This window comes from Saccopteryx bilineata, chromosome 2, assembly GCF_036850765.1.
Source record: "Saccopteryx bilineata isolate mSacBil1 chromosome 2, mSacBil1_pri_phased_curated, whole genome shotgun sequence".
NCBI lineage: Eukaryota > Metazoa > Chordata > Mammalia > Chiroptera > Emballonuridae > Saccopteryx > Saccopteryx bilineata.
This window is the reverse complement of record NC_089491.1, coordinates 268,265,971-268,290,173: the sequence shown is the minus strand read 5'-3', so window position 1 is coordinate 268,290,173 and position 24,203 is coordinate 268,265,971. Positions and strand designations below refer to the sequence as shown.

Genomic DNA, 24,203 nt, shown 5'->3' with positions numbered 1-24,203 from the left:
GAGTACACTCATGAAATTCTCCAGAGCATGCTTTGAATGACTGCAGAAGATTTGATGTGAAGCCCGCTAGCTGCTGGAGATCAAGATGTTGAGCAGGGTCACTTGCTGTGCATGCATTTTTAAACTCTCCCAGTTTTTCAAAGTGTAGTAAATGACCTGTTTCAATGTCAGTGATGAAGAGTTCCAGCTTGTTTTCAAATGCAAACACTGCTTGTTGAAGGGATCAGACTGTATTTCCAACGCCTTACATTTTCACCTTGAGCTGGTTCAGATGTTCAGTCATGTCCACGAGATAGTAGAACTTCAGGAGCCACTCAGAGTTAGCTAACTCAGGATGCTTGACGTTTTTCATTTCAAGAAAAGTCCGGATTTCGCTCAGACAAGCCGCGAAACGGCTGGGCACCTTCCTTCTTGACAACTGACGTACATTGCTGTGCAGAAGCAGACCAGGATAATTATTCCCAACTTCATCCAGCAGTGTTTTAAACTGGCGATCATTTAAAGCTCGGGCAACAATAAAGTTGACCACCTGAATGACCAGCAACATCACCTCACCAAGCTGCTCGCCACACATCTGAGCACAAAGCGCCTCCTCATGTAGGATGCAGTGAAAACTTAGGATGGGTCTCTTTTCATGTTCACGAAGAAGCGCTATGAATCCTGTTTTTCCCCACCATACACGGAGCACCATCAGTACACACCAAAATAAGTTTATCCATCGGTAGATTTTTTCTTTAGCAAACTCAGTGAAAGACTTGAATAAATCCTCCCCTCTTGTTGTCTCTTTCATAGGCAAATCAGCAAGACTTTCCTCATGTAGTGTGTCACCGATAGCATACCTTGCAATCACACTGAACTGGGATAAATGGCTTACGTCTATTGACTCATCCAAAGCGAGAGAAAAGAATGGTGCTACATTTACGTCCTTCACTTGTGTTGCCTCAATTTGATTTGCCTATAATGATGGTACGATCGTGAACAGTTCTTGCCAACAGAGGCATGTCTTTAATTCATTTGATTATCTTGTCTTTATCCGAAAAGTTGTCAAAAAGTTCATTGGCAACATCAAGCATGAATGTTTTGGCATACTCCCCATCTGTGAATGGCTTTCCATTTCTCACAATTGCTAAAGCACCAGCAAAGCTAGCCGAATTCCAGTCACCTTGTTGGGTCCAAACACGGAGTTACTACTGACTAGCCTGCACTCTGCACAGTAGCTCTTGACATGCTTTCTTCCTGCTGTCCCCCGCTGGGTATTTCGATGCAAATGTAGTATGGCGTGTGTTGAAGTGTCGCTTTATATCTGACCGTTTCATTGATGCAATTTTATCATTGCATATTGGACACACTGCAGAACCTGCCCTCTCCACAAAGGCGAATTCCTCTGTCCATTCCTGCTGAAAAGTACGATACTCCTCGTCTTTTTTTCTTTTAGCCATCTTCTTTGTCAAAAAGGTTTCTGCAATTAGCTAGCTGACTACTTGATTAAGTTTACTTCCTGACCTCACAACGATCTGTATACGTTAAGCATTATCCAATAAAAATTTGGTGTTGTCCTGGCTGACAGCTGTGATTGGCTCCAGCCACTCACAACCATGAACATGAGTGGTAGGAAATGAATAGATTGTAATACATGAGAATGTTTTATATTTTTAACATTATTATTTTTTTTATTAAAGATTTGTCTGCGAGCCAGATGCAGCCATCAAAAGAGCCACACCTGGCTCACGAGCCATAGGTTCCCGAACCCTGTTCTAGAGCGTGCCCCTCCACACTACAATGAGGTAAGCTAGCAGAGGCTGTTAGGTTTAGCACAGAGCCTCCAGCCATGAATAGCCCCTTCACTGAGTGGCCCCTTTTGACTTCTATGATCACCCTAGTGGGGCCTCTGCCCACATCCTTTCCCCAGCAAATTCACACTGGCTAACAGGTGCCAAAAACTTCATTTAACCTTGGTGACCAAGCGGCAAAGTGACCAACTTCCATACCGTAAAACAGGGGCCATTCAACCACAAGAGGGCTTGGCAGTGAAAAAGATCTAAAGGTCTAGGTGGACCCAACGAGTATTTTGGACCCAAAATTTGTACTACAGTAAGAGCCTACTTAATAGAACAAGACTTTTTTCAAATACAGTCTGTTGCCTCTCAGATAGATTTGGACGCATGGATGTGTGTGAGGGCAGGGGTTGGGGCAGGGCTGTGGAAGGACTAGCTACTTTTATAGGACATCTTTAAACTTTCTGCTTATATTTAGACAAGCTAGTTTTTACTATGTGTATTATGACTTTGCTGTGAAGGGACCTGGCACCCAGAGGTCCAGACATGCTGGCCTCCAAAGATGTGTGCTGGAGCAGCCAGCACCTTTACTCAGGGTGCTGGAGGGAGGTGGGGTGCGCTAGCCTGGGAACCCATCCCTACATATACCAACCCACAGACATGAGATCAGTTAGTGGGGACAATGAAACCCTTTTCTGTCCTCAACTCCAAGAGTACTTGGCTACCCATTCACTGCTCATTTCAGTAACAGTACAACGCCAACTTTTTAAAGTGATTGAGATAGCTTTACACAGCACCACTCTGGGAGGCTGCGTTGTGGGAAGAGGCGCTGGACGGCTGGCCTCAGATGTGGACGGGCAGGGGGCTGGCTGAGCGCCCGAGGGTCGGCACCCCCCCCCCCCCCGGTCTGGTTCCGGTTCTGCGCGACTCAGGCAGACGGGCTGTTCTGCGTTAGCATTACCGCCTTCAAGGCAGCACGATGGATTATAGATCTGGACCCGGAGGCTACATCTTTCTAATATTAAAAACCCACATCCTGAAGTTCGTTTCTGCAAAAACAATGCCATCCATCACACTCAACTAATGTTCTTAATTTGAATTTTATTGATTTTAAGTTTTGTTTGTATTTAATTTGAAAATGTGTTCTGGTTTTCTGGTCCTCAGAGAACCGTGCACGTGAGCTGTCGGTTCCTTCTGAATTTTACATTTGCACATACTTAAGTCACATGTTAATAGAAATGTTCACATGATCCCTGTGTGGGGGGGAAGGGCCACGAGATTCTTCTTTTTCTTTAAAAGGGCTCTTGACACATTACTCGAGCTTGAGAAACACGGGTCGCAGCCCCTGACTTTATGAACTATTCCTTTAGAACAGGAAACCCTTTCCGAGACGATCATGTACTTGAGCTCCCTCACTTCTCTGTCCTTGGGGACAACCAGGAGGATAAGGTAACTTTCCTGAGAGCCCACAGCTAATTGGGAGCAGGGCTGGGAGCAGGAGCCCGGCCCCTTGGCTCTAAGGGCAGCAGAGTACACAGCGGGTGCCGGAGATACGAGCCACGCCGGGCATGACGCTACCCCTGGGCCGGGAGAGAGGCCCAGCCCTCTATCAGCGTCATCGACCTTGTCCTTACAGCAAACCAGGCACAGTGGTCACTCTTGCCGACCTATAGGGATGGACACTGAGTCCTAGAGAAGTTGTCACCAGGCCAACCACGTAGAAGACCTAGCCTCTACGTAACTGTTTTAATGGAGTGAACCTTGGAGCCACTTCCCCCGAAGCCAACAGTCCCTTTCCCCTCCCGGAGTTCACGTTTGTTTCTGTAACCCAGCACCTGGCACAGTCCCTGCCTCATTAGAGATGCTTAGTAAATATTTGCTAAACCGACCTGAGTTCTTTCTTAACCGGGAAGCAGTGTGGCGAGACCTCATTTTTCCACGGAAAGCTCCGAGACACGGGAAGGGACAGAAGCCGCTCTGACTCAGAAGCCTCCCGAGAGGTCCTGGGGCTGCCCATCAGCACTCGGGACGCTGGAGACACCGAGCACAATTATCAGCTGCTACAATGAGCCGACTGCAGCCCTCCTGACAAGCCCAGACAAAGGCAGAGACCTTGTAGCTGAAAAGGAAGTGAATGGAGAGAGAGGAGGTGTGAAAGCAAGGTTAGAGCAGGCGGCACGACCGCAGCCGACAGCAGGGAAGCAGGGCGCACAGTGCCACCTCAGCCCCTGAGGACCCGCACGTCCTCCCCAGGGTGCCCCGTCCCACTGTCTGGGCCTTTGTCACCCGGTCGGGAGTCAGCCTGGTTGTGGAGTGGAAGAAAACGTCAGCTGCAACGGGAGTCCACATTTACAGAATCACAAAGGAAGGACAAAAGCCCCAACCAATAACTCTCCTCAACTCCCTGAGTTTGCTAGGAATTTTTTAAAGGGGAAAAACAAGTAGGTTTCCACATGGGCCCTGCTTTGGGACCGCTCTGCCAGTCACATGGAAATGGAAAAGCTCTAGCAATATATGACGAACACCATATTTTTAGGCGGATACCTGCAGCAGCATACCTACTGCAGATGGTCCCTGGCAGTGTCTCTATTCATTCAGTCACCATGCCATTTCCCGGGGAGCCCAGACGCCTCACAACCGTCCAACATAGAAGTCTAGCCCGCCATGACCAACAAGGGTTGGTGCTGGCTCTCAAGGTGGAAGCTATCTATCTACCCAGGCTGGCCTCGCCTAACCCCATCACCGATTCATTCAACAAATAGAGGCTCTGAGAAGTCCTGCTACTGCCCAAGGTCACATGTCGGGTGCAGGGCAGAGCTGGGCCAGAATTCAGGTCTCCTGACTCCCTGGCCAGAGTCCTTCTCTTGGAAAAATCACACTGGCCCCTTTCCAAGCTGACAGCCAAGTCCAGACATCTGAAGGACAAGGACAGTGTGAAAAGGGAGAAGAACTCAGGTGACCCTAGTATCTCATCTAAGCAAGCGCTGTTTCGTCCTGGTTTCGGCAGCAGTGACTCTTCCAGCGGCCGACCATCCCTGGTGGACACAGCAGTAGATGGAAAGCAGGATAATTCAGAAAGCTGCGCCTGACACTGAGGCTGGAGGGACAGAGACCAAGAAGAGCCCAAGGAAGTTACAGGCCAGTGTTTCTCTCTGCAAAGAGTGTGGAAACACTTAACCGGTGTTTCCTTACCCTGCAAACAACCAAAGCTTAATATTCCTCTCCATTCCCTACAGTACCACGTGCACCCACAAACCTACTAAATAAAAATAGATCCTAGCAGAGAAAATATACTTACTAGGCCAGCCTTTTTATTTCCCTGGGCTCATTTAGCCTAGATTTAAGGAATAAAGTGTATATACTCTTTGTACAGCATATAAAAGTTGAAATAATTTCTCTTTCCCATCCCCCCCCGTTCCCCCCTACACCTGGCTATTAACTGTGTGGCTGCTGTTCATTTCCTTCTGACTGAAAAATCAGACCACCTGTGGTGGATCCCAAAGCCCAGAGGACTCTTTCTTTGACCCCCACACACTCTACTGCTGACACACTTCAGGGCAGAAGTGTCTTGAAGGGAGTGAGCCTGGCTTCTCCCTCCATCAGAAATCCCTTTTACAGTATCCTTAACAAACTTAGCTTTAGCCTTTACTTGCTTGCCCCTGGTGACAGGCAACTCACCACTGCAGAGAGTGCCGTTTTCTAATCCTTTATGGATTGGAATATATATTTTTAAATGATTTATTTTGATTGATTTTTTTTTTTTTTTTTTAGAGAGAGAGGAGTGAGAGAGAGAGACAGAGAGAGAGAGAGAGAAGGGGGAGGAGCAGGAAGCATCAACTCCCATATGTGCCTTGACCAGGCAAGCCCAAGGTTTCGAACCGGCGACCTCAGTGTTCCAGGTCGACGCTTTATCCCACTGCGCCACCACAGGTCAGGCCTAAATGATTTATTTTGAGATGAGTATAGCTCGTATGCAGTTATAAGAAATAATCCATTACTCTTCACCTGGCCTCCCCCAATGGTAACATTTTACGTAACTCCAGCACTCATCTGTGTGTGTATATTTAATCCTTTGCAACTTTATCACATGTAGACTTGAGTGAACAGAGTCAACCCCTCCCAGAACAGGACGATTTTATCACGAGGATCCCGCATGCTCCCCCTTTCAGTCACACCCCTCCCTCCCCCTCCACGCTTCCCTCCCATCTCTATAATTCTGTCACTTTAAGAATGTTATGTACGGTTTCACTTATACGTGGAACCTAAACAAAACAAAACAAATGAACAAAACAAAAGGAGATGCACAGAAATGAAGACCAAAGAGAGGGTTTCCTGAGGGGAGAGTGGGGGGGTGGAAAGGTGAAGGGGAGTCGATCGTATCATGATAGGTCCGCACGGTGACAGATGATGACTAGAATTAGTGGGTGGTACGGGGTGGAGGGGGATAGATGTTGATAGACGGAGACTTGACGCAGAGTGGTGAACACACGATGGTGTACAGATGGGGAATTGTGCACCTGAAACCTGTATAATTTTGTCAACCAGTGTTGCCCAAAAAAATTCAATGAAAAGGGAAGAAAAAAAAATTAGTGAAGTGATTTTATCACAAGATATAAAAATGTCGTATCGCTATCCTGTACACCTGAAACTAATATAACTAGGATAGTATCGTATACCAACTATACTTATAAGAGAGAATGTTATAATAAATGGAGTCACGTGAGCGGTAACCTTTTAGAATTAGCTTCTTCACTCAGCACAACTCTCTGGGGAGTCATTCAGGTTGCCACACGCAGCCATAGTTTGTTCCTTTTTATCGCTTAGGAGTGTTCCACGCTGTGGATGGACCACAGCCACTGAAGGACATCTGCGTTGTTTCCAGCTTGGGACTATTCTGATTAGTGCTGCTATAAACATTTGTGCATAGGTTTCTTCCCCTCCCCTCCCTTCTCCTTCCCTCCCCCCTTCCTGGCTTTATTAAAATATAATTCACCTAGCATACAATCCACCCTTTTAGAGTACACGCGTCATGGATTTTGAGCACATTCAGAGTTGTGCAGCCGCCACCACACTCAGTTTTAGAACATTTTCATCAGCTTGAAAAGAAACCCCGTATCCTTCAGCCATCACCCCCACCCCCTTCTCCAGCCCGGAGCAGCCGCTAATCCACTCTCTTTCTCTATTTGCCTGTTCTGGACATTCCCTATAAATGAAACCCGGCGACACGAGGCCTTTTGTGCCTGTCTTTCTCTCCCTCCACATCATGTTCTCAAGGTTCATCCACGTTGTAGCACGTCGGTCGTCGCTCCCATTTGTGGCTAAAGAACAACATTTCATTGTGTGGACAGACCTCATTCGGCTTACCCACTTGTCGTTGATGGATGTGTGTATGTGGTTTTGTTCACATGGAGGTCTCTATCTCCCGGTGTGGGTGCCCAGGAGTGCAGTTACTGGCCCCCGCGGTGGGCGCAGGCGGTGGCTGTGAGGGGTGGCCAGGTGCCTGCGCAGAGAGGCTGGGCCACGGCACACTCCCACCAGTGGCGCAGGAGGGACCTGACCTCTCCGCGTCCTCGTCAGCACTGCATGCGACTCCGGTGTTTCCCTGCAGCCACGAGGACAGGCGTGCCTATTCTACCTGTTTTTCCTCCGAGCAGAAATCCGATTCTCAGTGGTGTCTTTGGTGAGACTCGGCCCTGCGGTCATCCCTGCTCAGACACTCCTTCTGTAGGCTGGCCATTCCCAGGGCCTCTCATTCGATCTAGTCCGGTTAGTGCATGCCCGTCCCTTCTAAACCCATGGACCCCGTGTGAAAACATGAATAGCTTGATTCAAGCTGTGGTCATGCCATGGGGGGGGGCACACCTGGGATTTGTCCATGTGACTCTGTTGAGCTGCATTCCACAGCTGGCGAGTGTGAACGCTGGAGTTCAAGCAGAACACCAGACCTTTTGTTTGCAAATAAAAACTTACTAGGTGAGGATGCCTACATTCGGTCTTTGGGACACTCCCTACATGGAATAATCGACTCCTTGGTGAGTTTTGTTCCGGCCTTGTCCCCGTAACCATCTTGCCAGGCGGCCCATCTTTTCCTTAGATGGCAGCTATCCTGGGGGCAGGCTCTTTGAAGCGCGCTCAATGCAGACTGGCCTTGTTGCACCCAGACCTGGATGGCTTCAGAGATGATGACTGCTGAAGGCAGGCGTACCCTAAGGACTTACTAGGCATGTGCTGATGGGTTCAGGATGCATGTCTCTGTCCCTGGAGTTTGTTGCAGGAAAGGGTGACTGGGAGTGTACATCGGATGGCGCCACTTGCCACTTGCCCAGGGTTTTATCTGCCTCGTGAGCCTCAGTTCCCCAGGCTTGTTGGGGGACGGAAAGTGGCACCATGAGCACAGAAGCACTGCTGGCCCTGGTGGAGCCTTTTAGTAAGGGCTGTGCAAACGTCCGGCGGTAGCATTAACACAGCCTGGACCACAGGGCAGAGAACGCGCCAACGAGGAAGAGGGAGGTGGCCAAGCTGGTACCACAGCTGCCATCCGAGGAGCTGACAGGCCGCCCTGAACCAGAGGTGTTCCCAACAGGAATGTTCGCCAGAGCCACGGACACACACGCATGGCCAGAGCCACGGAGAGCCACAACCTAGGCAGCACCACCGTGGCCATAGATCACGGGAGAGGAAGGGGTGGTGTGCAGGGTGGGGCCGACGCCCCCCTTGGACTGCTGCACCCCCAGGCGTGCCATGTCATCCAGCCAGCTGCTGAGGACCTAAGTATAGGAGTTCCTCTCGACAATTCCCTGAATCCCTGTTCTCGTTGAAGCCACAGGCAGGTCTCTGTAAATGCATCCCCAAACCGACCCGGCACCTCACGCCCACTGCAGATGCCTGCTCAAGCCAGTTGCCTCTGGCCCAGGTGATCACAAAACCTTGTGGGGGAGGGGGGTCTCCTCACACCCACTGGGACCCCTCTGCTCTTCACAAGACCTTTGACCATATGTCAGATCTACCACTCCCTCTGCTGAGATCCCACCCCCGTTGCTGCGGAATAAAAACCCAAAAGCCTGAAGTGCGAAGGCAATCCCGAAGAACAAAGACCCCAGATATCGAGCTAGAACAAAGCCACGGTAATTAGGGCAGTGCATATCGGCTCAGGGATAGACAAATAGACGCGCGGAATGGATCAGAGCATCCAGAAGCAGACCCTCACATACACAGTCCCTGATTTATGACAAAATCAATACTGCAGAGCTGAGGAAAGAATGGTCTTTGCAATAAATGGTGTTGGCCCCACTGAATATCCATGTGAGGGGAAAAATGTCCCTTGATCTCTACCTCACGCCATACACAAAAATCAATTCCAGACAGATGGCATACCTAAATGTGAAAGGTCAAAGCTTTCAGAGGAAAACGTAGCAGACTACCTTCCTGAGCTTGGAGGAAGCAAAGACTTCTTAAATGGGACAAAGAAATTCTAACCATGAAGAGAACAAAAAACAACAACTTGACAAATTGACAATATTAAGAGCCTCTGACCTGACCAGGTGGTGGCGCAGTGATCAGAGCGTTGGACTGAGGCAGAAGATCCTGGTTCAAAACCCCGAGGTTGCCGACTTGAGTGCGGGGTCACTGGCTTGAGTGTGGGATCATAGAAGTGACCCCCATGGTCACTGGCTTGAGCCCAGAGGTCACTAGCATGAAGCCTAAGGTCGCTGGCTCGAGCAAGGGGTCACTTGCTCTGTTGTAGTCCCCCATCAAGGCACATATGAGAAAGCAATCAATGAACAACTAAGGTGCCACAACAAAGAACTGATGCTTGATGTTTCTCATCTCTCTCCCTTCCTGTCTGTCTGTCCCTCTCTCTGTCAAAAAAAAAAAAAAAAAAAAAAAAAGAGCCACTGTTCATCAAAGGATAGCATTAAAAAAACATCATTACACTACCTACAAAATGGGAGAGTAAGGAATTCCAATCATATGTCCACCAAAGAATATATAAAATTATATAAAAAGTAACTATAAAATTAGTAAAAACAATTGACAAAAAAGAGAGAAAAATCAGCCCAATTTTTAAAAAATGGGCAAAAGACATAAACAGTCATTTCATAAGAGTATATTCATAAACTAATGAAACACATTTGATCCAAATACTCATAAACTAATAAAACACACTTGATCTTCTTAGCCATCAGGAAAGTACAAATTAAAATGCACTGTGATGATGTCATTATATATGCACTGAAATGGCTAAAAAGAGAAAAACAGACAATACCAAGTGCTGACCAGGATGAGGGGCAACTAGAACACCCAAACAGATGGTGGCTGCGCAAACTGATTTGACTACTTTGGGAACATGTTTAGCAGTATTCACTAATGCTGATAGGCTCAGCAACATCACTCCTACATAGACATCCTGCAAAATCCAAGCACACGGTCATCAAAAGACACACAAGAACGTTCACGGGAACATTATACGTAACAGGAAAAAAAAACCCTGCAAACTGCCCAAATGCTTATCAGTAAAACGGATGCATTGTAGGGCAGTGAAGCTACTCTATGACACCGTAATGGCAGATTACATGTTGTCATGCATTTGTTCAAACCCACAGAACGTACAGCACCAAGAGGGAACCGTAATGTAACCTATGGGTGTGTGATGAGATGTCCGTGCGGGTTCACTGATTGCAGCAAATGTCCCATTCTGGTGGTGGGGGTTGGTAACGGGTAAAAGGCTGTGTGTGGGTGGGGACAAGAAATAGGTGAAAACTCTCTGTACCTTTTTCTCAACCTTGTTGTAAACCTAAACTACTCTAAAAACAAGAAAAGTCTTAAAACAAAACAAGACAAACTCTCAGCAAAGTGGGAGGAGCAGGGCCCCCCCAATGAGGAAACGGGGCAGTGTGGGGAGAGGCTGGAACCTGATCTCCTGTCCTCAGTGGGAGTCACCGGGCCTGTAGCCTTACCTGTAATGTTTGCATGATTTATAAAAGGGGGAAGAAAAAGATACCTCAGTTATGTAACAAAAACTAGAAGACAAAACCCAAACCCCTTACTTAGGGCATGCCCATCTCCACAGAGGCCAGTGTTGAGTGAGTCCGGAGTTCAGCACACAGTCCCCACAGAGGGCCAGACAGCCAATAATTTATAGGCTTAAGGGCCATCTGGCCTCTGACACAACTACTCAACTCTGCCACTGAGGTGTGATGCGGCCACAGACAACAGGAAAATGAGTGACTGGACGTGATACCCTCTACCTAGGGCATGCGTGGCCAACAGTTTTTGCCCCTGGGCCAGATTAGAAAGAAAACTTTTTCCACGGGCTGGACAAAATATTAAAATTAAAAAATGTTAGGCCCTGGCCGGTTGGCTCAATGGTAGAGCGTCAGCCTGGCGTGCAGGAGTCCCGGGTTCAATTCCCGGCCAGGGCACACAGGAGAAGCGCCCATCTGCTTCTCTACCCCTCCCCCTCTCCTTCCTCTCTGTCTCTCTCTTCCCCTCCCGCAGCCGAGGCTCCATTGGAGCAAGGTTGGCCCTGGGCTGAGGATGGCTCTATGGACTCTGCCTCAGGGGCTGGAATGGTTCTGGGAGCAACAGAGCGACGCCCCAGATGGGCAGAGCATCGCCCCTTGGTGGGCATGCCGGGTGGATCCTGGTAGGGCACATGTGGGAGTCTGTCTGTCTGCCTCCCCGTTTCCAACTTCAGAAAAATACAAAAAAAAAATCCAACTAAACAAACAAACAAAAAAAAATTAAAAATGTTAAATACAAAAACGATTCGTTTAAGTAAACAAAATTTTATTATGTAATTTGTTTATGAATAAATGTGAGTGAAAAAACATTTTAATATACAATATTTTTTAACAAAAATATATTTTAATAAAAATATAATTATATACCGTATAAACTGCAATCCAAACTGTATTGCAATCAACTGAAACAATATTTAGTTAATAGAATGAGGTTGAAGGGATTATATCGCAAATAAAACAATTATTTTGTTTTACAAACAGCCTGGACACGTTTTCAGTTATCAACTGCAGCTATTGTCTATGCTACAATGCCACTTGATTCAGCACACTTGACCAAAAAATAACGAAGTGTTTGCCCTTGGGTGAATACTGGCAAACTTTGCCTAACAGAATGTGGGTTTCACATCGCCGCTAAACGTCAAACAGTTCATATCTAGTACAAAAGTTGTAAATCTTTATAATGGAATTTTTTTAAAAAATAAAGAAGTATCGCAAATCCATTCGACCAATTATTGGAAGTTAACCCTAGTTAGTCACACGTGGAATTCTTTTCCGCATATCACTATCTTCTCAAATATCTCGATTTCCAATAATCAAAGATGCTTCCGCTTCTGAGTAGCTGAGATTTTAAAGTAGCGGAGAATATTAAAAATTTAATCACGGGCCGCATAAACTCAGGGTGCATGTTGGCCATGCCTGACCTAGGGTCTCTCTGCAGAGGTGGGGGCAGGGCACCTGGGGACAGCCTCGCCCTCCCTGCCTCCTCCCTTACAGAACTAGGCTGAGGTTTCACCTCCCCTTACAAGGACCCTTGCTCCAGCACTCTGGGCTGACTCTGGGGAGCTGCCCCAGGCTGTTCTGTTTCTTTGTTTTTTAGAGAGCTTCTTCCCTAGGAAGCCTGGTGAGCAGGAAGGAGCCGACCTGTCCAGGACAGATGACAGGGCTGGAGGCTCACGGCTTTTGGAAAAGCACTGCTGACAACCAGGAGTTACTTGGGCAGTGACCCCCACACCTGGGCGAGGGGGACAAGGTGCAAGCGTAGGAGAGGAACTCAGCAGGCAAGCTGTCCTCAGCCCTCCCTCCACAGCCACGGTCACGGTCACGGTTGTGGTAACAGTGAGAGGAAATGAGGAGGAGAGGCCAAGGACAGAAAGACGGCTGTCCACAAAGCACACCACAACAGGCGCACCGGGGACAGGAGATACAAGCCTTATAATTAAGGCCTCCAGACACCTGAGGTGAGCTGGCCCATTCGCACCCCTAGCAGGCGGTTCACATCTCTGAGAAAGAAACAACAACCAAAAAAGAGACTCAGATGAAACTCTCTCTCCATCTGTAGCCTGCAGCAGCTGGACCTGCCTGGCAGCTCCCACCAGGTATCCCTGACCTTGGGGACAGTTCCAGGGGGAGACTCTGGACTGAGACACCTGGCCGTGCTGCTTGCAGGGCTGTGTGACCCCGGGCAGACTCCTTCACCTGAGTCATCGTTAGCACCCTTCTGTTTGGCAGGTTCTTATTATCCCCATTTCACAGATGAGGAAAACTGAGGCTGAGCCAGGAAGTGACATAGCCTAGGAAAAAGGGGAACTGTTCTGAACCTATGCAGAAGTGACCTTTCAACATGACCCCACCTCACCTGGACCTGAGAACTGTCTGCACGTTCTTACATCACCCTCAGAGGGCGGGTCTTTCTGAAACCCGCTCCTCGGCCATGACCCACGGAGGTGATCAGGGAGGACAGTGCTGATGACAGACAAGCCTCTGTGAGATATCTTCCCTCCTATCAGTCCGTATGTCCCTCCTCTCACTCAGCCTTTCACCGTCTGGGAGGGGGAGAAGCAGGCATGGTTTCCAATCCCATCCTACAGATGAGGAAACTGAGGCAGGCTGAGTACCACGCTGCACTTTAGACCTGCTGTTTCTGCTGCTTTGCTGGCAGGACTGTCTTGCTAATCTGCAGAGCCTGGTAGAATGTGAAAATTTCAGGCCCTTGTTCAAAAATTAAGAATTTTAGGATGACGGCACAGCAGAGTATTAAATAACTAAGTGCAGGGCCTGTTGCAACTCCACAGGTCCCGTGCTCACAAGGCCAGCCCTGAAGGCAGAACCTCCTTCCCGGGAGATGACTGTCTTCCAGAAACCTTGGCTTGCGCCACCTGCTTTCTGGAGTGGATGACAGGGTGGGAGGGCTGAAGGAGGAGGAACAAACACAGTAACACCGTGGAGAACTTGCACTCACTGCCGCTGCCACCTCCGCTAGACAGAGGCTCTGCGGCAAGCCAGACCTGCCTTGGCTCACAGCCTGGGGGTGCCCCTGGCCCTGTGCTGTGTCCTAACCACACGAATGAGATATTAACTACCTGCTCAGTCCGAGCACGGCATTAAGTGCCTCACACGCATAATCTCATTTAATCCTCCCAACAGCCCTTGAAGCTGCCACATGGGGAGGGCGCTGGGTGCCAGCTCAAGCTGTCTGCCGACCCCGTGGGACTTGGGCTGCAGAGTGGGCTTGCTCCCCGGGAAGTGCAGATGACGACAAATACCCTGCAGGCCTGTTCTGATAAACGGAAACGGACATCTAGTAATGAAAGGCACTTGAGCCCACAGAGCTGGGCACAGAGTCAGACTTGAAAACCATGCATAATGATAGTAACAGACATTATCATTTATTGCTAGATCACCGTAAATCACGGCACACATTATCATTAGTATTCTAGGCCAGGGGAAACTGAGGCCCAGAACGGGGGTGGCAAAGAGAGAGAGCCACTGTCACCTAACCCACGGCTGTGTCTACTCTCTGACTTCTCTAAAGGGTGAGCCTTGAATTATTCCAGACGTGACCCCGCAGAAAGGTGCTGGTGGCCGCCATGCACACGCCGCCCCAGCTCACGTGCTGGCCCCCCAGGGGGCGGTCCTGGGGACCCGATCTGCTCTCCCACAGCCCTGCACGTATGGGTGTGTTGCTGACTGTCACTGTCTTTCCTGGTCCTCCAAAGACCGTGAACTCCTGAGAGAGGAGCCCGTGTCTCTTCTGAATGGCCACGCGCCCTGTGCCCGGCAGTGCCTGGTACGACGCACACTCGCGGGCTCCACTAGGATGATGTGGGGAATGACGGCCTCCAGACCCGGGAGAGAGCAGCAGTTCCAAGTCAGGGCTCTGGGGCGACACGGACATTCCAATCCTGGCTCAGCTGCAGTGTCCGGGCAGGATGCCGCACGTCCCCAGGTTGCATTTCCTTTGGGGTGCAGAAGGGATCGCGGCATCCCTCCACCCCTCCCTGCAGGGCTGCTCTGTGGCTAAAGGAGATGCTGATGGCACAGGAAGGCGCGCGGCACAGAGCCCAGAACAGAGAGCGCGCCCTAAGATGGAGCCATGCTTTTCATTACACTTGGAAGGACAAGTCCGCAAAACCTGCCTGGCAAAGTGAAGCAGACTGGTTCTCCCAAACCCTGAACCCCCGCCCCCTCCCCGGTTCTGACCTTTGCTGGCCACTGGCTTTGTCTGAAATCGGGTCTGCGGTTTCCTGGACAAGCTTGTCTCCCTGGGAAGGCTCACAGCGACCCCTGCTGGTCGCCCCGTGGAACTGCCCAGCCTCCCAGCCCAAGTGCACAACAACAAAGCAAGGTGAGCCTCCCGGAAGCTCTCCCAGGGGTTGACGAAAACTCCCAGCAGAACAATGGCAGAGAGAGGAGAGACTGCATGTAATTATGTTCAGTGGACACTAATTCCCCATCTTCTCAAAATAAATACAAAACGCGAGATCCAAACAAAGTGTGTTTTTCTTCCGGTCGCGTTCTTTTGTTCCCTGGATAAGTGTCACCCTAAATAGACTGTGGAGCCAAGTGAAACTGTCATTTCCACGGGATACTATTTTCCCATCAACACGTGCTGGTCGTGGCAGTCCTGTTTTGATCTGGCAGTTCTTAAATTGGACTTTCTTTAAACACCGGAGGCTGTGGACTGGACCTATGGTGAGGATGACCTTGCTCACGTACACCTCTTGACTGACCTCCGGGCTGCAAGACAACATGCCCCCAGACTGTGACCCCGTGCAGGGCACCCAGGATCACCGCGAAGACCCTGCTACTCAGAACCCAGTGGGGCCGGTGCCTTTGCCGCAACCCCGGCCAACCATGCCCGCTAAGTAAGGAACTGCACCCCAGCGTGGGATTTAAAATGGAGGGCAGGACGGGAAGTTTTGCAGCAAACTCTCTGGCTCCCCATTCTGTAGACCACCAAGTGAAAGCACAGGGGTAGATTTCACACAAAGATACTTCTCTCTAGTGTCTAAAATCGAGAACTTACCTTTTGTATCCACAGTTGACCTTGCACAATGCTAACTGGAAATTCTAACATGGACTTAGCTCTTTGTTCCAGAACTAGACCACACAAGGGGCACAAATGAGGCCCAGTGTGCAGAATCCTTCACGTTCCCCCAGAGAGGGGTCCAGCACTCTCTCAGATCCCAGCCAAGCCTGGCAGAGCTGATGTGTCAGGGCTAATGTCGTCGCCGTTCCACTCTGAGGGTGAGACAGCCTCTCTCTGTGCCACCCAGCACGTGCCTGGGGAGTGCCTTGGTTTTAAACATCTCCCTCTGCCCTCTCATAAAAACGTCACATCTGGGGCTCGGTGCTGGGTGACAACCACCTAATCTGAAAAACTGGACAGTGTAATGTACCAGCATAAGGGTTGCAAACTGGTGGCCCCTGGGCTTATCCGGGCCACAGGACAGATTCTGTCCTGCATGGTGTTTGATTTTAGCAAGTGAATGAGTTGTTCACCTGTGCCCCCAAAGAATTCAGACTGCTAGTTTTTCTTCAAAACGCAGGAAGAACTGGTCTAATCAAACCTGCATTTCCGTATGACATCGCTGCGTCAGTCCCTGCCCAGCCTGCCCTGCAGGTCACCTGACCTGCCTGGCCCCTGAGATCGCTGGACTGCATAACTTATGTAGGTGATTCACCCATTTCAAAAGGGCTCTCTCTCCATAGACAGCCATGTAGATCAGTGGTCCCCAACACGTGGCTGGACAGTAAAATCCCTATGTCTGGGGCCCATCCTGACAAAAGGAATCCAACTCTGGGGGCTGGGCCTGAGCAAAGGCACATTTATAACCGCCAGGTGATTCGAGCGCGCTGCAATGGTGCAGAGCCACCGGCTTCACCCGAAGGAGTGACGTGAGAGGTAGAAACTTCAGACAGATCAGGGCTGGGGCTGACGGGTGGAGAAGACCGCCCTTTCTAGTCTTGCCTCTGAAGGGGAGGCCGCTATTGTTACTTCTCTCTGCCCCGTGCTCTGGAGAGCAATGGCTGAGACTCGGAGATAAATCAAAGGCAGCCACAGATGACCTTTGAAAGACCACTGTGCCGGCCTTCAGCGAGGCCACCACGGACTCGAAGGCCACCCTCCCCAAGGCTCCAGCCGGCTCCCCACACACATGCTGTCCATGGACCGAACTGGCGCTTCTCACCTGAAGAGCTCGCGGATCTCCCGGCTGTCAGCTTGGAAGGGGATATTCCGTACCAGGATCTTGGAGGTGGTCTGCTTCCTGGGGACTTGTTTCTTCCGAGCGGATGTCAGAGCTGGCCTGGGGGGTAGGGAGAGGGGTCGGGTCACCTGGGTATCAGCAGCTGCTGCCCTACACTGCCTGGATCCCCTCCCGCAGAACCAGTGCTCATCTGCGTTGAGTTGAGGGAGCCAGGCAGTGAGTGTGGATGAGGCTGAGGTCACAGGGGCGGAGGCAGTCTCCCCAGGGAATACGGACCACACTCTTCTGTGGTTGACACATCCAACCCTTGGGTGTCTCCTGCCCTTCATCAGAGACTCAGGAACTACTGGGGACTTAAGGATGGAACCCTGGTGAGGAAGAGGCCAGATTCTCTCCAAAGCCAATCAGTCTCCTCTGTCTCTTGCCAGACAAAAAAAGACCCTGGCTGGTCCAAAGGTCTTGTTCGAGTTTTCGTCACTCCCCCGAGGAGCAACATCCAGTTTGTAACCATGGGGACGGACCAGGGATGAGTGAAGAAACTCTAGGCCTGATGCCCAAGGCCACCCATCTTTACTGCCCCACTCCACTGCAGCAGGGTAGGGTCAGGGCACGGCTGCAAGTTAACAATCTGGGAGCAAATGCCAACTCAGCCACCCGAGATCTGTGCAACGGGGGCAAGTTGTGTGGCCTCTTAGGCCTCAGTTTCCCCAACTATAGAATGGGCCTAATAAGAGTGTCAACCTTGCTGTTTGGGGATTTAATGAGAGGACATGCCAAACACTGTGCAATGCCCACCACGTGATAAACATTCGATGTGTGGCGGCTGTTATTATAATGACTCTCTTCCTCTAAGTCTGCACCCCGCCACCTCCTCAGAGGCCCTCCCTCACCATCTTCCCTGAAATGGTAACCCCGGCATTATTTTTCTTCCTGGCACTTGTCACTATCTCACAGCCTATGACACTGATCAGGTTTCTAGTCCCCTTCTGTCTCCAGGGCTGTGCCAACCAATACAGAGGCCACTAGCCACTCATGGGGAGTTCAATCTAAATAAAAATGAAAACAGATTCACAGTTCAGTTCCTCAGTTGCCAGGGGAGCCAGCCTCCAAGATGGTCCCCATGACCCTGGCCTCTGAGCCTTTATACCCTACTGAGGCGTGCAAGACATGCTGCACTGGGACAGGTCTGTGTGACCGGCAGAAGATGGCACAATGACGGGTGTGACTTCTGAGACTACAGCATGGACGACAGAGCTGTTCCTGCCCCGTTCCCTCTCCAATTGCTCGCCCGCCCAGCGGGGAATGGGCCGCCGTACTTTAAGGACACATGCAACCTAGGGAAAGGCAGACACGGGGAGGAACGAGGCCTCCGGTTCTCCTGCTGACAGTCATGGGAGGGCGCCATCTCGTAAGTGGGCCCACCAACCCTATCTGAGCCTTCAGATGAATCCGCAGCCCCAGCCAGCAACCTGAGTGCAGCCTCATGAGGAACCTCGAGACAGAACTACCGGGCCGAGCTGCTCCTGAGCTCCTGATCCACAGACACTGGGAGGTGATAAATGTTTGCTGCTTTCAGCCATTAAGTTTGGGGATACTTTGTTATGCAGCAAAAGGCAACCAATACAGTTACACCTGCCACATTCCAAGTGCTCAAATGCCACATGTAGTGAGTGGCTGCCATACCGGATGGCACTGCCCAGCATTACAGAATATTTCCATCACTGCAGAAGGTTTTTTTTTGTTTTGTTTTGTTTTTTTCATTTTTTTTTTTTTTTCATTTTTCTGAAGCTGGAAACAGGGAGAGACAGTCAGACAGACTCCCGCATGCGCCCGACCGGGATCCACCCGGCACGCCCACCAGGGGCTACGCTCTGCCCACCAGGGGGCGATGCTCTGCCCATCCTGGGCGTCGCCATGTTGCGACCAGAGCCATTCTAGCGCCTGAGGCAGAGGCCACAGAGCCATCCCCAGCGCCCGGGCCATCTTTGCTCCAATGGAGCCTTGGCTGCGGGAGGGGAAGAGAGAGACAGAGAGGAAAGCACGGCGGAGGGGTGGAGAAGCAAATGGGCGCTTCTCCTGTGTGCCCTGGCTGGGAATCGAACCCGGGTCCTCCGCACGCTAGGCCGACGCTCTACCGCTGAGCCAACCGGCCAGGGCCTGCAGAAGGTTTTTATCAAACACCCTGCCCTAGAATGTAAACCCCACGTGGACACGCCACCCCCAACACCTGCGGAGAGCGTCTGGGTGCACAGCTGGCTTTTCATACTTTGTGTTGAATAAAAGAATGACCACGTGAGTGCTGGCAGGTCGCCAACGCTGAGTGCTCATGTGCCTGGCACGTGTTAGACGCAGTCCACACCATGCTTGGCCAACGCACGGTAACTTCCTGGCACAGTGACCCACCCAAGTTCACACGGCTCCTGGATTAGAACCCAAAGCCCGGACTTCCACTATGTCATAGCTCGGGAACCCCCCGAGGTTTCTGAGGGCTCCTGTACTGGGTTGCCTTCTCCCTCAGGATGCTCAGTGTGGCACAGACCGGGCTGGGTGAACCACGCCAAGCGGCCTAGGCTGGATTCTCAAGTAGCAATAAAAACAAAGAGGGAAGGAAGAGAGAGGTCAGCTCACTGGCAGCTAATTTGCTCAAGGACCACACAAATGACCAAGTGGCTGAGAAGTACCAAATAAATATCTTAAAGTGGCCATAGGACCGTTTGAGGTGGTCACTTCGTCACCTGAGGCAGGCAGGTGATAATGACAACAGCTTACACTGGGCACGTGATCTGTGTTGGGTGCCGCTGAAGCACCTCCCGTACATTAGCTCATTTAGAGGTATAAACAGGTGGAGAGGTCGGGGCAAAACTAAAACTAAAAGTAACACTCCTTCAGGGAACTAGGCATTGGGCAGATTGGTCTGTCCTCAGTCACCATCTTTAACACCTACTGAATCTCTTTCAAGTGACCTGGAGACCGTCTCTGGGCACCGTGGTCCAGCCCCACGAAAGGAATCCCCGTAACACGGCACGTCTAGGTTTTATAGCTTCTCCGGGTCTTCCCGGGTTTATGCATCCGGCCAAACGAGCGGGACAGGTTTGTTTCTCCTGCCTGCGTCCCTTTTACAATAACGAACGTGCAGTCAACATTTACTCAAGGCAGTGGCCCTGTCCAGTAGGGAAATGGTGTCGGAGTTGGCAAGTGTGACACCATGTTAATTAGGGAGAGAAGGTCGGCTGAGAGGACAGGACAGGGCTGTGAGACGCCCTCGGGGCACCAGTGCCAGCGCAGAAAGGCCTGACTCAGCAGAGAGGAGGAGGCACAGAAGACTCACCTGGTGGCCCGTTCCGAGATCCGCACTTCCAGCTTGTGGCCGTCCACGACTTGACCCTGAGAGGTAGACAATATGGTTTGCCGTTCTACTCTGTTAGAACGACTCGCCCATCCCCCTGCCCGTCACCAGAGCTAGCTAGCTTCAGCTGAGCGAGGGGACAGGACACTGCGGACAGGCGGGGGACTGACTGTTCCCAGGAGGGGCGAGCTGGAACCAGGGAAGAGAGTGGCTTTTCCCAGAAAGGGCTCATGCTGAGCCTGGGCAGCAGCTGGTGGTCACAGAGACCCAGCCCTCCGATGTCCTCTCGAGCCGTGAGTGGGCCTTGACCTTTATGCCATTGAGGGGCACAGAATTTTCCACTGTTTATGTGTTTTTAGACCAAGAGAGCCCCTCCGGTCTGGCTTGTGGAGAGTCCAGTTTAGTTTGTATGCACTTTAAAAAAAAATTCTCAGTCACAGTGGAGTTGCATCTCAGCTACGCTCTAAAGTTGGTCCCTTAAGGCCAAAATGGCATATTAGCCAAAATTACCCTTGAAAATCCCTTAAATCGCCCATAAACTACAGCACACGCAGCTTGGTAAAAACAGTTATCTGGCCACGTGGAGCGAAGGAAGGAGACGGACCACTGAACATGCAGAACTGAACTCCAGCCAAGTGAGGACACCTCACAGCAAAGTTGGATTTCCAGTGCCTCTCAAAAAACAGCAACAAACAAAACACCAGGGAAGATCTGTCGCTGGGGCACACCTTCCACTGCCAGGCCCTGGCCGAGGCCAAGAGGTGGCTGTGCCTCTGGATAGGGCAGGAGCGCCCAGGTCTTGCTCTGGGGAATGCCTGCCCCTCTGTTTACACGGCCCGCCTGGCCCCCACAGGCATCTGAGTTTGGAGCCGTGGTGGAGAGAGAGGGCCTCTCAAACTAAAGACAGAGGCCCCCAGGGGCCATCACGTCCCCATCATCCTGCCCAAACCCAATCAGCCCTTGGTGGAGTTGCCTTGAGTCAAGGGGAAGGTCAAAATTCTACTAAAATTCTTATATTGGCCAAGTGCCCAGTTACAGTCTATGACCCCCTAAAGCCTTTCGCTTGACCAGGAAGCTCTCCTGGGACAGAGTCAGTCACCTGGAAGGTTTCTACAGATCAGCGATGCTCCCCAGGGCAGTGACCCCGCACGGGCGCCCTTTCCACCGTGTCCAACATGGCCTCACCTGGCTGGTAAATTTGGCCCTATTCAATGCTATTCTAGCTTCACACTGCCTGGCCTCACAGCGAGCAGGCCTGTGTGCCCCTTTGTACGCATGCGGACACAGGGCACTCGGTCTGAATATGATTGACAAGGGTCCCTGGACCTGCTGAAACCCTTCCATGGACTCTGGGTTCAGCAGTCTGTTCTTGGGGCACCATCAGGAGCGCCCAGCCTGTCCTCTGTGTCGCCCCTCCTGCAGAACAAGCACAGGCCAGTGACAGCGTGGAGCAAGGGGTCTGCAGAAAGCAGAAGTGCATGAGAAGGCATTGATCCTTGTCCCCTGCCACCAATGGGCCTGGGGATGTGGGGCTTCAGGGAGGAGTGCTGAGGGCACTGTTTCAAGCCAAGACCCGGCTCCCTTCGGGGTGCAGATCCCAGGCCATTCTGCTCTCCATAGCCCCAGCTCCCCTCCTGCTGAGGACCCTGGTTTGTCCCTGCACCCCAGCAGGAGGGCACTGCTCCTTTCTTCATCTGCATAGGAGCTTAAGTCTATGCCTGAACACCTCCGAGTTCGGTCCCTTCCCCCAAAGACACTGCCTCCCCATTGTCTTCTCCTGCCTGGCTGACTCAGTGGCCTCCCACCTGCCCTCCTATGATCCACTCTCCACACAGCGGCTAGAGAACCTGTACTGAGGCAGAAATCAGATACTTCCCCAATGGGCTGCAAGCCTTGTGATCTCATTCCCTTTATGCTGAATTCTCATCTTTAAAAGGCCTCCAAGAGTCAGCCCCCCACAGCTCCCACCTGTACCGTCCCTGCCCGCATTGGCCCTTTTCCGCTCAACACAGTAAGCTCACTTCTGCCTTCGAGTCCCTGCCTCAGGCCCTTTGCACATGCTCTCCCTACTTCCTACATGGCTTTCCCCCCAGATCTTTGCATAGCAGACGTCATCTTGTTAATCAGGTGCCAGCTCAATTGTCCCCTCCTCAGAGAAGCCTCCCCTGACCACACACAGCCTAAAGTAGTGCCTCCCGCAGCACGGCGTCTGCTTTGTTTCCACTTGAGCACTTCTTGTGACCTTGTGTATTTACCTGGAGGTCCACTCAGCCAGCCTCCTCCAGGTCTAGCTCAGTGCCTGGCATACACCAGGCCCTTGATAAAAAGTTTCTTCATTTTTCTGGGGACACAGTGCCCTAGACACCTGGAGAAAGTGTGGACTTTGCCACATTCCTGCTGGATACCAGAGGGTTGACAGGACCCCCGCCCCACTGCCTGCCAGGTGACTCTGTGGACCTCGTCTGAGAAGCACACCCCTTTACCTGGAGCTGCTTGAGCGCTTTCTGGGCCTGCTCCGGCTTCCTGTATTCCACGAACCCAAATCCCATGGACAGCAGCTCTCCTGGAAGGTAGAGGTAGGAATCACAGTGAGGCGGGTGGGGAGGGAAGCGAGGAATGAGCACAAGGCCAAGTGCAAGGGCTCCGAGGTGCCCCCGGCCCTCGGCTTCATAGCCTCATTTCTTCGTACCCTTCTTCATTCCCCCAAATATTTCAGCCCGACTCACCATTTATTACTAGTTATCTCGCAAAAGTCAGACAAGGAGGTTATATAGCCATCACCTGAGGCCAGGTGGACTATTAATTAACAGATGATTGACATGATAATTAACTTCATAATAGCATTCCGCCTTTGGGAGGGAGAGGGAACAGGGATGACCATTGCAGTGACAAGCGGCAAAGCCCCTGCCTAGGCAGTCCCCCGCTCCCTCCCACACATAATGCACAAGATGAATATGTGCATGAAAGTCAAACATGCTCTTTGCAAGTACTTCTGACCACCCGACTGCATTTGGTTTCTGGGTCTCAGACATGAAGTTGGGAGAGGGAGGGAAATGGCATTATTTGAACCTATCTGGTTCCCCAGTTCAAGGTAGTGAGTAGCAAGAGTTCAGGCAGGATGGAATATCTCAAAAATTTATCGGAAACTTCGGCTTCCCAACTTCAGATTTGTAATTAGGGACAGGGAAGTTTTTACGGGACAGACGCACACACAAGTAAGATCTCTAATTCCATCTTGCCCTTTCGGCACAAAATGTGATGCATGCCTCACCCAGCATTCCATTCACAGAGCCAAACGGGGCTCTGTGGGCAGTGGGCCTGAGGCTCAGCCAGACCGTTGGCTCACAGGCAGCGCCACCCTGTGGTGACTTTAAATATATGTTCTTCGGCAGATGTTGGAAAGCGGTCCTTGGGAGAGTCAAGGTTGCAGATGATGGATGGGTCAGAGGTGTCTGTGTATGCCTGACATTTAAGAAGCGCATTAAGATTGTGTGAGAGGCACACAACCCCCAAGGCTGAATGGAGACATGAAGCTGGCTGCGGCATGGCCCGGGCACCCACGGACCAGTGCAGTGCATGGCTAATGACTCAGTGGGATACTCTAGGTGTTCTATGTCTGGGTTATTTCTCTAGGAAGGGAAGAGGGAAAGCACTAGATTGGCCATTTCCTGCTATTCCCCGGGGAAACTTCCAGAGCACAGAGGGAGAGGCTTCCTCTACTGAACAATGTCACCCCCACCAGCCCTCTAAACGCACTACTCCAAGGCCACCTCTGGCAGTCTGAGGTGACAAAAGGTCTAGATTCTGAAGAACCTGGTGTGCATGGCTGCTTCCTCTGGAAATCAGGAGC

General features: G+C 51.1%; 1 protein-coding gene across 3 annotated transcripts in view; it reads right to left on the bottom strand.

Moving 5' to 3' along the window:
• Window positions 1–24,203, bottom strand: part of RBM19 (RNA binding motif protein 19) — a 129,142-nt gene that overhangs the window by 74,212 nt on the left and 30,727 nt on the right. For 2 of the 3 annotated variants that reach the window (XM_066260500.1, XM_066260501.1), the window contains exons 19-21: window positions 22,837–22,916; window positions 20,336–20,391; window positions 16,990–17,106 (exon numbers count right to left, since the gene is read on the bottom strand). In XM_066260500.1, coding sequence (XP_066116597.1) covers window positions 16,990–17,106; window positions 20,336–20,391; window positions 22,837–22,916 — 253 coding nt within the window. Of the gene's footprint in view, window positions 1–15,225; window positions 15,536–16,989; window positions 17,107–20,335; window positions 20,392–22,836; window positions 22,917–24,203 lie in introns of those variants that run through there. The other variant, XM_066260502.1, reaches the window with a different exon arrangement.